Source organism: Myxine glutinosa, chromosome 3, assembly GCF_964187855.1.
Source record: "Myxine glutinosa chromosome 3, kmMyxGlut1.1, whole genome shotgun sequence".
NCBI classification, from domain to species: domain Eukaryota; kingdom Metazoa; phylum Chordata; class Myxini; order Myxiniformes; family Myxinidae; genus Myxine; species Myxine glutinosa.
Genome location: NC_136263.1, coordinates 163396590 through 163414827, shown reverse-complemented (window position 1 = coordinate 163414827; position 18238 = coordinate 163396590). Strand labels below are relative to the sequence as shown.

The 18238-nt window shown below is 46.3% G+C and overlaps 1 protein-coding gene across 1 annotated transcript in view; it reads right to left on the bottom strand.

The window, feature by feature from the left end:
* Positions 1–18238, bottom strand: part of MEGF8 (multiple EGF like domains 8) — a 250951-nt gene that overhangs the window by 164416 nt on the left and 68297 nt on the right. The window contains exons 21-24 of the mRNA XM_078773628.1: positions 14496–14599; positions 14245–14376; positions 13991–14104; positions 11965–12198 (exon numbers count right to left, since the gene is read on the bottom strand). Of these exons, the coding sequence (XP_078629754.1) occupies positions 11965–12198; positions 13991–14104; positions 14245–14376; positions 14496–14599 (584 nt within the window). The remainder of the gene's footprint in view (positions 1–11964; positions 12199–13990; positions 14105–14244; positions 14377–14495; positions 14600–18238) is intronic.

Genomic DNA, 18238 nt, shown 5'->3' with positions numbered 1-18238 from the left:
CCGCTGGGATAGAAAACCACTCGCACCGCTGGGATGAGAAACGAAAGGGGACCTATCTTATTTGAATTCGGTGCAATGCAGTGTCAATTAATGGAAGACACCGCCTTAAACTAATACACATAATAAGGAAATAACTATTTAGAAGGGTATATGATTTGCTACGTGCATGTATATGGATTAACGAGGACGACCTTTGACCTTTACACTACGGAGGGTGATATTTACAACAAGATTCATTACACTACACAGGGTGATATTTACAACAATTCTCAAATCCACAACAATATATATATATATATATATATATATATATATATATATATATATATATATATATATATATATATATATTAATATATATATATATCTATATAATATTGTTGCGGATCTCTACGTCGGCCTTCTTCCCCTTAAGAAGGGGGGATTAGTCCCCTTGTTCGTGACTGACCGACGTGAGTCCTGACGCTGCACAGCTCCCTCCGGAGAGGCAGGCGCGCAACCCCGTTCGCCACCGCGGACAGATGTTAATTGCCGAGCGGTTTAGCAACCGCGGCACGAACTATTAACAAGCACTGACCCGATCCTTAACGTTGGCCAAATCGTGCCACAGGTATTCAATGAGGGAAATCACTAAAGCAACCGGACGAGCATGAAGAAGAAGAACAAAGGTAGGAAATACAAATATGATTTATTACTAACATGTACACAATCAAAGAAACCAAGGAGAAGGAAGGATAATTTAAAAAAAGACAGAAGGATGGAAGAACCAGAAGACACAGTGCAACACCAGCTTATAGAGAGTTACTTAAACCCCAGGACAACACAGAAGACGGACGAACAATCAGACTTACACGGGGCATGAATGGCTGGAGGGATGAGCAGGTGGAATCACAGGGCACAGCGAGCAGGTCCACTCCGGGCGGGAAGCGAGGAGCCGGCAGCTCCAAGTATTTGACTGGACACCGCGCACCGGCAGTTTGGTTCACAGCAGCGCGTCAGGGCTCCGTGCGGTAGGGACTCGGTGGAAGCAGCGTTTTCGTTCGCACCTCACCATGGAATGCTTGGTTCGTGTTCTCTCCCACTCATGTGCTCTTTCACGCTTCTCCTTCATCCACACATCTCCCGCGGGGGCGTCCGCCGCGGGTTTTATGCCACGCCTTACCAAGCCATACCCACCGAGCCTGTGGTTGGTCGTTCGGGGCTCCACCCTTGATGGCGAGGTGCGGGCTATGCCCGTAAGGTGGCTCCTCCCCCCTTTTCTCCGAGATTACCTCGTGGCTAATGGAGTCTTGCGGCGAAGAACACAACCCCAAAGCAGCAGCGGCGAACGCCGCTTTGCTGGCAGGTTTCGGAGGCCATGGGGATATTTCAGGGGATTCTCTCTTATTTGAATTTGGTGCAATGGAGTGTCAACTAATGGGCAACAGAGGCTTAAACTCACATAGAATAAAGAAATAACTATTTAAAAGGGTATATGGTGGCCTGCGTGTATGTATATGAAGTAACTAAGAGGACGACCGTTGACCTTTACACACGGAGGGTGATATTTACAACAATTCTCATTACACTACAACAATAAAGAAAACCACAACAATTCTCAAATCCACAACACTGCACCCTCATCCTCTAGGCACGTTCGGGCCTATAAAACTTTAACTTTAGTGTGACACGTAGGTGTAGTTCCCTCTACATTTAACCTGACCCTGAGTGTGACAGTTTTAAAACACAAATAAGTATGTCCCCCTGCTGCATTGCAACCTGCCTAACAGATTTACGTCCACAGCTAACCGAATTGCGGAATTATTTTCAAACTAAACATGAACGGTGGGGGAGCATTATTTACAGTGACATTATTTTTGACTATTTACAAAACGCAACCCAGGACCTGTGATTTTTCTTTTAGGGAGACAAAAATTAATTCCTGTTGGGAGGGGAGGAGACAGCATGCATTGCATCGATGCACCAGCACCAATAAATAACAAAGCACCAATCACCAAAACCGCACCAATCAAGCACCATTTGGTGCAACAGTCACCAGTTCATAATAATGAAACACAAAAAAAAACAACTGGTGGTGGTCTTCCTCTTCTCTGCTGGGCCGATGTTCCTCCCAACGTTTTCTCTACTTGCGGCCTATTTGGAAATAAAAGGGCACCAACGCGTCCACTTTTTATTTAGGGCCACAGGGGCCAACTAAGGTCGGTCCACCTGTTTGGCATAGGTGCCACCTTTACCCTGGGCCACAAGTGAGATTACCTGGCCACCATGGCCGGTCCCCAGCAGAGGTGCCAGGCTCCAAAACGTGGGGTCCATAAAGTGGTGCTTGGCCGCAGAACGGCGGTCCATGAGTGGTGCATCAATGCAAGCATGCTGGTTACGGGAGTTTCGGGCTCACGGACGCGACCCCCCGCACGCTCCTCTCAGTGCCCAGATTGCACAGTCCTCGGGTGGGAGACAGGGGAACAGAAGACAGGTGAGTAGTGGGCCAGGGCACAAGGGTACACATCAAACAAGGTAATGCCGGATGAGGTGCGCACGGAGAGCGAAGTGAGAAAGCTCGTCCCTACCGTACGCCCCCCACATGTGACCTACACTACCCCCCCTTGCCCCTCCCCATATTTACAAAAACCTACACATTTACAAATTCTTCACTATGGTCTCGTCTTCCCTATATTTCCCCTATACCAAATTCGTCATAACAATCCCTCTAATCCAAATTTGCCATCACCAATTCATCATCAATCCCTCTTAAGGAGGAAGAGATGGAACATCAGCACAATGTCACGCCCACGTCATGATGCGTCTCACATCCAAACATTTGCACAAAAATAATAAAACCAACAAACCATGGCATGGTGTGGAGCTTTGTCACCTCAGGTGAGTGGATGCAGATGGTGCAAGGAGATTTCAATCCTAACTATCCTCTTAAATGACTTTAACACACTTTACACTACCCGGGGTCTTTCCCTGCCAATCCATTGGCCATTTTACTCTATGCGGTTTTAAGAACCAAATTCCCATTGACCAAACTGTGGTGCTTCATCAATTTGGGGTCTCACTCCCCCAATTCGACTCCCTGTGCCTTTGCACAATTTCAAGACTGGGTCGTGTGGCTCTCCCAGCAGGTCTACCCACCTGCACACCTCCACCACTGCAGTTGCCTCCGAGCTTACCTGCTCCTTACCCTAACCTATCTAACTGGGGAAGGCCCTCCTTGGCGCTTACCCCACTCGGTGCCCTCTCTGGCACTGGGCTGCCCGGGTCCGTCCTCCGGATCCTCGGGCCCCATCCACAATTCTACCGGCTCCCAGAGCCCACCTGCGGCCTCACCTGGCCGACATCCTAACAGTGGCGGAGTGCTCAACCAACTACACACACTAATAGGCCACACGCCCAGCCATTTCCACGTCACTAATGCACCCATCCAAACACCATTCTTCCACACGCACCACAGATGAAAATATCCAACCACAATTTACCTACTTCCTCTACCTAACTCTTAAACTACCCTCCCCGGGTATTCGTGATGGGGTCCATCCTCCCCATACACACTTTCGCACCATCCACTCCACTCCACAGTTTCCACCATACTCACTCCACACCATCCATTCCATACTCCATATATTCCATACTCCATGTATTCCAAACAATCATTCTCCATACACCTGTATTTGCACACCTGTGCCATCACTCGTACACCTGGTGCTTCCTGCACCCTCCTTCCTCCAAAGCCATTTGCTCAACACAACACACCATCACCATTACTCACTCATCCACTGCTCCATACACCTTTTCAGTTGCACCCTGTGCAATCACACCTGGTGCCACCTGCACCCTCCTTCCTCCCAGGCTTCCTCAATCATTCAATACAATGCACAACCACAATTGTTCCTCACTCACTGCTCCATACACTTTCACGCTCAATACAACTCACATCTCTCCCAAGCATTGCCCCGCAATTCCTCATTTGCTCGATATCAATACTCTCACACACACGGCATCATCTGATCTACCTGGTGCCCTGCTAAAACTCGCGCTTCCCCGTCGCCCCTTACATTATTGCGCTCCCTCGTCATTATAATCCAACTACCCTCTCTATGTCCCCACTACCTGTCCAATGTTGCTACTTAACCTTACCGTTACCTATGGTCATTTCTAGGTCCCTATACATTATCCAAACCCTCCCTCGGCGAGCTTACACTGCCAAACCCCATAAAACTATAGCTCTTTTGCCCCGATTTGTGAGGGATGGTGGATTTGCCATCCCACCACATCGGGCATCTCCCACTATAAATTTCGCTCATCAAATTCCAGTCAATCAAAAATTTGCCAATCACAAATTCCCTATCCCTACCAAAAGTCCATTAAACTTGAGCCTCGGTGCGTCGTTACATTCTCAAAGCCTGGCTTCGCGAAGCCGAGCAATGAATTCGGGTGGTTTGGTCGCCTGCAGGTTGAATCCGTCCGGCATTCGGTTGGTCGGGCCGAGATTCCACGCACCATCTCGGCGCGGATCCTTGCGGCCTCCGGCCCGATGGCTCAATCTCGCCCGGTCGGAACCCCGCCCCCGCCAGTGGGGCACCGTTCTGCTTCCTCCAACCTGTCCCTGAACCGGACCGGTCGCCTTGCTCAACAAGGCCCGGACTCGACCGTGCGGGGCCTAGCATCCAACAAAGCGCACCGCGCCCCGAGTGCTCGCATCGGCTATCCTTTGCCCTAAATGCTGCCCCGGCCAACGTCGATGCTTCACTCGCATACGCGACCCGTTTCACACTCACAAAACCTGGCGTCTCGGCGCCTCCAGTGCATCCCACACACTCCGTCCATTTCACCACCGCACTCCCTGTTACACACCACACCTCTCGCGCACCCTCTCGCACACACTCGCCGTTCGCACACTTCGGTCCACACCTCTCCTCTGTTACGTCCTCCGTAACACTCACCATGGGCGTGCACTCTTGCATCCACCCACTAACGCGCTCCGATGTGCCCTCCCGCACACGCGCCACAACCAACTCAGGTGTGCTTTCTCGCACACGTTCGACCATTCCAGGTTTGCATTCTCGCACACTCTTGCCGTTCTTCCCATACGTGCATCCTCGCACCCGCTCCACCACCAACTCACTCCCCGAGTCACTCTCACCCTCGCACGTACACTCCGTCGTGCATTCCCGCTCGCACTCGGTTTCACTCCCACACTTTATAACACACCCACTCGCCGATGCACACTTTGTGTCCACAAGCGCGCCATTTCCACTCACAGGGGACCCTTCACCAACGCCCGGGTGCCATATTGACCCCAATCGCGCGACAATTCTCTTCGCGCCAAACATCCTCTTACAAAATCTCCCGGCACAACATACAGCCCGTCTCACCTTCGGGGTTCTTCTTCCTCCCTGCACCAACACCTGCAAATCTTTATAAGGATTATTAAGCACAGCATCGTGATGTGAGCACGGACTTTGTACAGTTTCCATTCCTTCCTCCAACTGCTGGGCTACCTCCGTCGTCTTTTCAATTTCAATTATACCCACTACTGCTTTTTCTTTATTCACCACGACGACCGCTGGCTTTATTAAAATTCCCTCTTCTACCTCAGCGGTCGCCGGCTGCCCCATACCCCGGTTCGCGATTTCTACCCCGGTCCAGTTACCTGTGCTTTTCTCCACTTCGCCCAACCAGTGCTCCTCGACCCGCTTTACCTCGTCGTGCACCCTTGGGACCCCCTCGCCCACCATGCGATCCATGGTCTCCCCACATTTTTGCATGCGGTCACCCATTCTGTCCCCAATTTTGCCGATTCGCTCCATTTTGCTTCCTAGCCTCCCGATTTGATTTCCCATGTCCGTTTTTAATCCCCCGATTTGATTGCCCAACTGTTCACTGGTACCCCTGGCTTCGTCCCTCATTGCCCCCATCTGATTGCCCATATCATTCCTCAAATTGTTTAACCCATCTTCCATCTGGCCACCCGTTTCTCTTCGCTCTCGGGTGGATTTATCACTTTGGGCATCCATTTTTGCCATCATTTGAATCATAAAGACTCGCATGTACTCTGGCATCTCGGGTTCGGCTGCAGCGACCACGTGCGAAGCGCCGCCATTTTGTGCACCTGATACCCCCTCAACCACATCCTCATTTCTCTCCTCCTCCCTCTCCCCCATATACATTTCCCTGGGGTCCTGGGCCGATTCTACCCCCTCTAACTCCCCAACCGGCATCCGATCACCTTGACCATCCATGGCACAATTTTAAATTTAAGATGTTAAAATAAAATTGTGGGCCACTCGTAATATGAGCGCGCCAAGCGCGCTTCAGGTCCGAATCTCGCTACCGACACAAAATGTTGCGGATCTCTACGTCGGCCTTCTTCCCCTTAAGAAGGGGGGATTAGTACCCTTGTTCGTGACTGACCGACGTGAGTCCTGACGCTGCACAGCTCCCTCTGGAGAGGCAGGAGCGCAACCCCGTTCGCGACCGCGGACAGATATTAATTGCCGAGCAGTTTAGCAACCGCGGCACGAACTATTAACAAGCACTGACCCGATCCTTAACGTTGGCCAAATCGTGCCACCTGTGCCCCGGTCCAGTTACCTGTGCTTTTCTCCACTTCGCCCAACCAGTGCTCCTCGACCCGCTTTACCTCGTCGTGCACCCTTGGGACCCCCTCACCCACCATGCGATCCGTGGTTGGGGAAATTCAATGTTCAATGAGGGAAATCACTAAAGCAACCGGACGAGCATGAAGAAGAAGAACAAAGGTAGGAAATACAAATATGATTTATTACTAACATGTACACAATCAAAGAAACCAAGGAGAAGGAAGGATAATAAAATAAAGTCAGAAGGATGGAAGAACCAGAAGACACAGTGCAACACTAGCTTATACAGACTTACTTAAACCCCAGGACAACGCAGAAGACGGACGAACAATCAGACTTATACGGGGCATGAACGGCTGGAGGGATGAGCAGGTGGAATCACAGGGCACAGCGAGCAGGTCCACTCCGGGCGGGACGCGAGGAGCCGGCAGCTCCAAGTATTTGGCTGTACACCGCGCACCGGCAGGTTGGTTCACAGCAGCGCGTCAGGGCTCCGTGCGGTAGGGACTCGGTGGAAGCAGCGTTTTCGGTCGCACCTCACCATGGAACGCTTGGTTCGTGTTCTCTCCCACTCATGTGCTCTTTCACGCTTCTCCTTCGTCCACACATCTCCCGCGGGGGCGTCCGCCGCAGGTTTTATGCCACGCCTTACCAAGCCATACCCACCGAGCCTGTGGTTGGTCGTTCGAGGCTCCACCCTTGATGACGAGGTGCGGGCTACGCCCGTAAGGTGGCTCCTCCCCCCTTTTCTCCGAGATTACCTCGTGGCTAATGGAGTCTTGCGGCGAAGAACACAACCCCAAAGCAGCAGCGGCGAACGCCGCTTTGCTGGCAGGTTTCGGAGGCCATGGGGATATTTCAGGGGATTCTCTCTTATTTGAATTCGGTGCAATGCAGTGTCAACTAATGGGCAACAGAGCCTTAAACTCACATAGAATAAAGAAATAATTATTTAAAAGGGTATATGGTGGCCTGCGTGTATGTATATGGAGTAACTAAGAGGACGACCTTTGACCTTTACACACGGAGGGTGATATTTACAACAATTCTCATTACACTACAACAATAAAGAAAACCACAACAATTCTCAAATCCACAACAATATATATATATGTATGTATGTATGTATATATATATATATATATATATATATATATATATATATATATATATATATATATATATATATGTATGTATGTATGTATATATATATATATATATATATATATATATATATATATATATATATATATATATATATATATATATGTATATATTTATACATATATGCAGAGCCTTCAGAAAGTATTCACACGTTTTTGATATTTTGTTGTGTTGCAGCCTGAATTTACAATGGATGAAATTGAGATTTATTGTTACTGATCTACACATAATACCCCATAATGTCAAAGTAGAATTTATTTACAAAATAATTAAAGATGAAAAGCTGAAAAGTCTTGAGTCAATAAGTATCCAACCCCTTTACTATGACACTCCAAATTGAGCTCAGGTGCATCCAATTTCCTTTTATCATCGTTGAGATGTCTCTACAACTTGATTGGAGTCCACGTGTAGCCAACTCAATTGATTGGACATGATTTAGAAAGAAACACAGCAAACACACCTTTCTATATGAGGTTCCACAGTTGACAGTGCATGTCAGAGCAGAAACGCTACCATTAAGTCCAATGAACTGTCCGTAGAACAACGAGATAGAATTGTGAGGAGGCATAGATCTGGGGAAGAGCATAAAACAATTGATGGTGCTGAAAGTTCCCAAAAGCACAGTGAGCTCCATCATTAGGAAATGGAACGAATCTGGTAACTACCCAGACTCTTCCTAGACCTGGCCATCTGACCAAACTGAACAACCGGTTAAGAAGGATCTTAGTCAGGGAAGTAACCAGAACCCAATGACCACTGACAGAACTACAGAGTTCCTTGGCTGAGATGGGACAAACTGTCAAAAGGACAACAGTCTTTGCAGCACTTCACAAATGTAGGCTTTATGGGAGATAGACTAGACCGATTTATGAAAAAGGCCATGCATAAGCTTCTAGTAGCATTTTTGGGTAAAAGTTGGGAACCTCACTTTTTAACATAATTAGGGTATGCTGAATTCGATTAACCCGGTTCCCAAGCCGAATTTTGAGATTGTTCTTTTTTTTTGTTTTGAATAAACTGCTGAGGAACTTGGGCATCGGTGAACTCACAGGGGAGACAATCAAATCTGCAGAAGCGTTCGTCTGCAGAATATATAATGTGCACAGAACAACCTCAGTTGATTCAGCACGACATATGTTGTTCTCCAAGACTGATAAACCAGAAGCAATGTCACTGACAAGTGATGCTCTTCATTTCCATTTGATGCGAGTACATTATCAAGCCATGGTATGGAGAAATGCTCATTGTGCCATAACTGACCTTCCTGCACCTGTGGAAATGGGATGGAAACGTGGTGATTCAGGACTGGAGCCTATTCTGATGTCACTGAGTCCAATCCATGAAAGTTGCCTCGAGATGATTTGTTGTGCATGCCAGAAGCAAAGCAAGACTAGACCCTGCAAATGTCGCTATTCAGAGTTGAGGTGCACATCAATGTGTGCCTGTCAGCAACAGAGTGATTATCAGACCCCTCGTTTGAATTTGATGTAGTTTGGCAAAACAACATGTGTGACATTCCTGAATGTTTGTGCTTCATGGCCATGTATACTTAATTTTAGAATAAATGGTTGTATGAAACATTGTCTTATTAAAACCAATTCCCATTTTATAGTGTCCAATTTCAATGTCAGTTTGAATGTCTCTTTCAATATGTCACAAAACATAATATAGACGAGACGAATTTATGAAAAAAGGCCATGTATAAGCTTCTAGGGTGCATTTTGGGGTAAAAGTTGTGAAATTAAAGTAAAAGAGCTGCATGTATATACACGATATATAAATGCTTGTTCAAAGAAATTGTCCAAAAATGGCAATTTGGAGGCCATTTTGTTTATGCTAATTAGAAGGTCAAAACTCAATATTCGGCTTGGGAACCGGGTTAATCGAATTCAGCATACCCTAATTATGTTAAAAAGTGAGGTTCCCAACCTTTACCCAAAAATGCACCTAACATTAACATTTCTTAGAAATCCGTCTAGTCTAAGAGTGGCCAGACGGAAGCCACTCCTGAGAAAAAGGCACACGACAGCATGCGTAGAGTTTGCAAAAATGCAGGGGACAGACTAAAAGCATGAGGCAAAAGATTATGTGGTGTGTTGAGACAAAAATTGATTGCAAAGAATGCAAAGTGCTACTTCTGGCGAAAACTGAGCACAGATCTAACACCATCCCTATCGTGAAGCATGGTGGTGGGAGAATCATACTATGGGGATGCTTTTCAGCACCAGGACTGGGAGACTTGCAAGGATAGAGGGAACAATGAATGGAGCCAAATACAGACAAATTTCTGAGGAGAACCTGCTTTAGAGTGCAAAAGACCTTAGACTGTGGCAAATATTTACATTTGAACAGGACAATAACCAACCACAAACATATAGCCCAAGCAACACTGGAATGGCTTCAGAACAAGCAAGTGAAAGTCCTTGAGTGGCCCAGCCAAAGCCCAGACTTGAATCCCATTGAGAATCTGTGTAAAGACTTGAAGATTTCTGTTCACTGACGCTCCCGATCCAACTTGACAGAGCTGGAGCAAATCTGTAAGGAAGAATGGGAGAAACTCCCCAAATCCAGATGTGCAAAACTGATACACATACCCAAGAAGACTCCAAGCTGAAATCGCTGCCAAATGCGCTTTTATGAAGTACTGACTCGGGATTGAATACTTATGTAAATTAGATATTTCATTTGCAATTATTTTGTAAAATCTTCTAACCATAAATTCCACTTTGACATGATCAGTGACATGTGTAGATGTATTATGTGTAGATCAGTGACAAAAAAATCATTTTTAATCCATTTTAAATTGAGGCTGTAACACAACAAAATGTGAAAAAGTCAAGGGGTGTGAATACTTTCTCAAGGCACTGCATATTGCTCGATTTCGTGTGCAACATTTGCAATAGTGCTGGCCATGTATTACTGAGCACTTTTGACTTAGATGACACAAAGCTTGTCTCTTTCTCAATTTTAGACCAGCATTGAATCCAAGCTGCCATGTTTGATTGCCAGTTTGATTTGAACTTATAATAAATCACACTTCATCTGTCATCTTCAAGAAAAAATCTGCAATAATAATAATAATAATAATAATAATACATTTATTTTATATAGCGCTTTTCAAGAAGCCCAAAGACGCTTTGACAGAGTACAAAAAACAAGTGCAAAAAGACAAAAATAAATAGGTAAATAATCAAAGCAAAAGGAAGGAGAAGGAGAAGAGATAGTCAGGGGTTAAATGCTGTGGGTTAAATGTTAAATGCAGTGTTGAACAGGTGGGTCTTGAGTGATGTTTTGAATGTGGTGAGTGAGGAGGAGTCTCTGATGGTGTGAGGTAGTGAGTTCCAGAGGGTGGGAGCAGCGATTGAGAAGGCCCTGTCCCCCCAGGATCTGAATTTGGTCTGGATGGGGGGTGACAGGAGGTTGGCGCCAGCAGAGCGGAGGTTGCGGGTGGGAGTGTGTCTGGAGAGGAGGTCAGTCAGGTAGGATGGGGCCAGGTTATGGAGGGCTTTGTAGGTCAAGAGGAGGATTTTGTACTGGATTCTCTGGGGGATGGGGAGCCAGTGAAGCTTATAAAGGACGGGGGTGATGTGGTCACGGGTCCAGGAATGGGTGAGTAGACGGGCAGCGGAGTTATATATATATAACTTGGAAGCTCCACATATATATATATATATATATATATATATATATATATATATATATATATATATATATATATATATATATATATATATATATATATATATATATATATATATATATATATATATATATATATATATATATATATATATATATATATAACTCCACAGCAATAGAGAAAGAGAGAGCATAAAACTGGATCCTCTAAATAAGTGTTGACAAAGTATATTCAATAAGCTTGAACGCATCACTGCACCACGCCGTGTACTATCAGCACCACTGCAAATCACAGTTTGATTGATACTGCATCTAAAACAATCTGGCTGATAATGCATATGCAAATCACAGTCTAATTGCACTGAATGCAAATGAGTTCTGTTAAACACAGGCAATTTTACCCTTACTAGTCAAATATGTTCAAACATGAACACAATGAATAAGAATAAGGAAAGGAAGATGCAAATGCAGCTTTGAATTTTGTACCAAGGTGAAATACTGATGTGCGCATGTCATATAATAAGAAATAATGACAAAAGAAGAGGATGCACAGACTTACGTTTTGTTGCAGTAATTGACTCCATCTCCCTCATATCCTCTACTGCACTGGCATATGTAGGATTCTGGTGTGTTGATGCATATTGCATTGTGGTGACAGTTGTGTGGCAGCAGCAAGCATTCATCCACATCTGGACATGAGGTGTAGGACCACTGCACAACGGCCTGCTCCCAGCCACCATGTGTGAACGAGCAGTCTCCTACAGCTTGACCGGAGAAATCCCCCAGTATGCATCTGGTAAACAGAAGCGTCCGTTTGCACCCCACATTCTGTTTTTGATCAAAATGCGTTATGAGATGGTTGATTAAACCAAATAAATAGATCTAATGTAGTATTTTCAAGAGTGTCGCAGAATTTTTTTTTATTGCTTTAAGCAATACGGGATTTTGTATGAACATAAATGAGGTCTTTCATGCATGAGCTGCATGTGTGTTTTTTCAGTGATTCACTTCCTCCAACCAGGGCACCTTTGGCGTGCCCTCGCTGGGGCAAAATCTGAGCCAAATAGTCTTTTGAACATAATTTTCAGCATTTAAATGAAAGTGTGGCAATTTCAAAATGGTTCCCCATAATTGTTGTGTTCCTGGATGCAAATTTAACTCGTGAAAACATGGGAAATATGATAAATATCACATTAATCGAATGATAATTGTGAATGAATGAAACTAAAAAATCACGAAATCATTTTTTGTCTTCAGGGTCGAGGGATCGTGGAGGATCTGCAACAGAACTTGTATGCATGTATGCGCACACACACACTCTGAATACCAGAAGTGAGAGTATTGTTACGTTTATGGGGGGTAGGCAATGGATTACCTTCGTCCAGGTATAATTGTATAGTATAGTGTGCTCCAAATGTCGCGATGAAGAAGAAGCCCCCCCCCCCCCTCCCCCATGTACCTAAGTAGGGACCCGTTAGACCGGATGTCGTGCAAGCTTGTTTTCCCGCACACGGACTCGGGGAACCGTGCTGCGGCTGGCGGGTGAACGAACTGCGCGCCAAGGCATGTTTTCCCATGCAGGAACGCGGGGCCGCAACGATCTCCGACGAGGTTCAAGAGCCGCTCAAAGCTGAGTGCACTGCATTTTTACTTTTGTTTATGTTATCATCTCCTTGTGTTGTATACGAGTCTGTGTGAGGGCACTTAATTTTGGAATTTTAGTTTGTTGTGCATTTATTTGTTTCCTGACATTTATTTTATTAAACCTTTTTATTGTTGCTATTTAATTCCGTGTCGGTTTTGAGTTGATTACCAGGTTTGAAGACGTCCAGTGGAGTCCGTGCAGGTAAAAGCCTCGCTGCCATGCCCACCACTCCTCGCAAGTATAATATAAAGAAGGTCCGCCATTGTTGACTGAACGCCTCAGAGTTTAAGCTGGTTGGGTATCCGTCCCCAGGGGTGTTGACCCCGGGAACTCGACAGTATGAAGGGTGATGGGAGTGAAGTGGACGTGGTTAAGGTCCCCATGTGGAGACGGGGAATGACATGTGATGTGCACGGCTCTGTGATGGGCAGGTTGGTGCGGCGCTACGAGGGGGGCCGTGGTGATATGTTGCTCGAGGCACTGGGAAATTCTGGGGTATCGACCCTGATGGCAGACGTCAGTCCTGGCAATAAAGGTGTCAGTAAAACAAGCAGAATGCAATGCCGTGCAACTCATGCACATTCCAAACTCTAGGGCGTGCTGCACAGCGGGTCCCGGGGTGGAGGGGCCTTCAGTAGAACGGGAGGAGGTGATGAAGATGGGACAAAGGGAAATGACAGAACATCTTGCGTTGATAAAAAGAAGAAAAATACCTCAAAGAAAGAGCCACAGGCCTCATATAGGGGAAACCCTATGTCTGTATAAAAATTAATGACTGCACCTTCTCAAGCGAGGAAAAACATCACCTTGCAAAGAGACATGATTATGCCCCAACAAAGTAGCTGTGAAGGTGCTAACTGTCTCACCATTAAAAAAACTGGAAGAATCAACAAGTTCAAGAAAAAAAAGAAAAATCAAACATGTGTGAACTGCAACGTACCTTCCTAATATGGGGTTTTCCACATTCCCACACCACCCACATTGAAAGCTCCCAATGCACTGTCTGCACGTATCAAACTTGTGACAGTCAGGGCAGCCATCTTGGGAAGTAATACTGTGGAGTACACACTGGTTACTTGTTTAATTGTAGGGCAAGCTAGAATGATCATAATAATTTTCACATATGCATCAAAACAACAATATAAAAACTATTTCATGTTTCTCATTGAAATTTCGAGCAATAAGGTTCCTGACCTATCCTGCCAATCCCTGCATTCACCATGAGGATATTTGCCCAAATATATGGAGAAAGGAAAGCAACTGTTTGTGGATAAACACCAAGCGCATTCACTGCGCTCAGACAGGCAATTTGCACAGGTTTCCCTCCTGAAAGTGCACACACGAAAAAGCATTAAAGCAGCTGATAATCCCTTCAATAGTTGAGCTGCAAATGGCAGCAGATTGTGCACAAAATCTAAAATGAGTTAACAGAGTAAAATGCATACAGGTAACAAGGTGGAAGACACTTGCTGTGGTGCTTAATGGCGTCAGGAAACCTTCCTCTTCGTGTGCACGTCAACTCGCTCTTCAGCCACTCGCAGATGCCTTCCTGCAATGAATGCTCATGTGAATGAGTGAAATCATCAAATTAAACATTCCCTCTTATATTTCTTACAGACGTCTATGTTAATGGCAATAACCACACTCCAATCAATCCTCCTTCCAAATTTCCAGTTTTCCCTCCTGAGAGTTTCTCTCTGTATCTGTCTTGTCCACCCTTAACTGCAATATGATCATGGTAATGGGTGGGAGGTGATCTGGTTTGGTGTTGAACAGCTGTCTTCAAGACCTGGAGGGAAGCATGAGATGGAAGAGGACATAAGAGTCAGTTTCCTAGGTGGGGAAAAAGAGGAACAAATGAGTGGAGGTGAGCAGTGTTTCTGGATTTTGGAATTTTCACGAGAAGGGGTTGATGGTGGAGTGTGTGCACCCTGCAGAAAACCTGGAGGAACAAGGCATTGAGAGGGCAGAAGGTGCAATATTAGAGACGAGGAGGAAGAACACAGAGATTACCAACTAGTCTGCAATGGCAAAGTGATATTCCCATAGATTCAGCTCCATTGCAGGAGATTCCAATGATCCTGATTATGATGTCGAGTCTCCTTGGGCAATGATGGCGTGTTTGCCATCACATTGCCTTTCTATGGCTGGTACACATGGGTAAGTGTGTGGTATAGACGGGGGCGGGGGTCTCCACTCCTCTCCATCTCTCTGCTGGCCTCTTCCAGAATTGGGGAATTCACCCTTTTCCGCCTGTGCTGTTGGAGTCGACTGGACTATCATCCACCAGATGTGCAGAGCCATCTGTCATTTAAACCACATGGCTGCGGACCGTTACCCTAGTAAGGGGGGCTGACAGGTACTACACCTTGCCCACAGGTGACCTGGGGTTATGCAAGGCAGGGGCATCCATCTCCCTGAGGTATCAGAAGACACCCGCATACCCTTCAATGATCCTGAAGGCCTTGGTTCCCATGGCATCATGCTAAGCAAGGTGTGAAGCAGAGGTGCCAGCCCAGAGGGGGGAGCAGTACTCCAAGCCTCGGATGAAGGCCTCATAAGTGGCTAGGTGTTCAAGTATGCCAAGGAAGGACTTTGCATGATGGAGGATGCCCAGTCAGCGAATGTCTTTGAAGGCAAACTTTTAAATGTGGTTTACGCAAGAGAGATCATTGCTGAGAGAGACCCAAGAGTTTGAGTGACTGAAATTATTTGGAAGGATTGTTCAGAAAGTAGATGCGAGAATTTGCCACATAGTCATATTGGAGAGAGAGAGAGGAGAGAGAGGAGAGAGAGGAGAGAGAGGAGAGAGAGGAGAGAGAGGAGAGAGAGGGGAGAGAGGGGAGAGAGGGGAGAGAGGGGAGAGAGGAGAGAGAGGAGAGAGAGGAGAGAGAGGGGAGAGAGGAGAGAGAGGAGAGAGAGGGGAGAGAGGAGAGAGAGGAGAGAGAGGAGAGAGAGGAGAGAGAGGGGAGAGAGGAGAGAGAGGAGAGAGAGGAGAGAGAGGAGAGAGAGGAGAGAGAGGGGAGAGAGGGGAGAGAGGAGAGAGAGGAGAGAGAGGGGAGAGAGGAGAGAGAGGAGAGAGAGGAGAGAGAGAGAGTGTGGGACTTCTTATGATTGAAAGACATATTCCTCGTGTTTGACCACCTTGTGATTTTTGTCAATGTCTGAAGAGAGGGAAAAGACTGCATCCTTTTGAGCATTTGATGAGCAAGCAATTTTGAGCTCCATCCATTTTGAGAAAGCATTTGATGACTCCACTCTCTGCCGCTCCATACCTTATCCCTCAGATTGGCAGACAGCAGCCTCCTCACTCTCTGCAGACCTGGACAAAATCACAGACTGGCAGGGGCATCCATCTTGTCTTTCAAAACAAGTGGAACATGTCTTTCAATCCTGACAAATCTCACACTCTCACTATGTCACTCCGTAAAGACCGTCTGGACAACCCTCACATCTACTTTCTCAACAATCCTCTCCAAGAAGTTCTGCCACTCAAGCTCTTGGGTCTCATTATCTGCCATGATTTTTCCTGGGAAAACCACATTTCCAAGCTGACCTCCAAAGCCAGTCACCGAATGGGCATCCTCCGTCATGCGAAGTCCTTCCATGGCACACCTGAGCTCCTCACCACATGCAAGGCTTTCATCCGTAGCTCAATGGAATACTGCTCTCCCCTCTGGGCTGGTGCTCCCGCCTCACACCTCGCTCGTCTTCACGCTGTTGAAACCAAAGCTTTCAGAATCATTGGAATCTCCCGTGATGAAGTTGATTCTGAAGGCCTTTCACTCACTCACCGCAGGCAGGTGGTCTTTCTGTCTTCTACAGACTCCTCTCTGGCCTAGCTCCCCCAGCTCTGTCTGTGCTCTGTCCCCCAAATAGTCCTACAGTTCACACAAGATCTGCCAGCAACCCTCTTCTGGTGAAATTGCCAAAATCAAGACTCTCTATTCACCTTCACTCTTTAATTCCTCTTTTCTCCCGCCTCTGGAACAAACTCCCTCACTCTCTTCAATCCCACTCCTCCCTCCAGGTCTTTTAAACAGCTGTTCACCACCATCTCTTATCTTCCCCCTTCCAAAACCTTGATCTTTTCTACCCCCGTTAATTCACGCCAGATCCACTTTTTTGAAATACCAACTTCTTTCCTGGAAGTCCTTGCAGTGTCCATATGTTTTGTACCTCTCCCACCCCCACCTTCCTTCCTATGCCTCCTCCCCACAAGCCCTCTCCCTCCCATAAATCTCCCGATGTCCCTGCTCTCAAATGTTGTACTTATGTGCTTCCCCCTCTCTCCCCATCTTGTCTCCCGCTATACAAAAAAAATTTTAAAAAATACTCCAGTGTCTATCTGATGGAGGGGGGATGTCATGGCAGAGGGTTGAGTCATCAGCAAAGAGACAAAAAGGATTTTCTAAAGAGTTAAATAGATTGTTGATGATGATTAGGAATAGGATAAGGCTGATATCACTACCTTGGAACACTCCAGCCTTGACAGGGAGAGTAGATGAAAGGATTCCGGTGAGAGCCACATGTTGGCTATGAGAGTGGATGAAGTCCTCCTCCTTCCAAATTTCCAGTTTTCCCTCCTGAGACATTCTATTCTCTCTGTATCCATCCTCTACACCCAATGCATCCTCTCCTGCCCCCAATTCCTCCTCACATCCTTTGTTTGGCCAAGTCTGCCTCTATGTTGGCCTTCAACACTACTGTTGGTGTTTCCCCACTCACGCGACTGTTTCTTTTGTCATGTTTCATCCTGATGCATTCAGTGTACTAGTACTCTTCCAAGAGCCTCGATTATGTATTCAAAACAAATCAATAAGGCAAGAATGGAGTTGGCTTTGGATGCCATAGGCAGAGAGGCAAGGCAGGATGCCAGACTGCATTGAAAGCTGCAGATATGTCTAGACTCGAGAGACCACCCTAGTCTTATATGTCTGACATTGAGAGCCGCAATCCATTATTGGGAGAGGAGAAGCAGCATGTCCAAGGTAGAGTGACCTAGTCTGAATCCGAATTGATGTTCTGAGATGAGGTCATTGAACAAAAGGAATGATTGTATGTCAAATGTGATGTTGGCTCCCGGATGAGCTTGCTGATGATTTGATGTAAGCAAATAGGTCTGTATTTAAAGGGATTAATTTAAAGGGATTAAAGGGTTCGTGAAGCGAAAAGCAGGGTTAGGTGA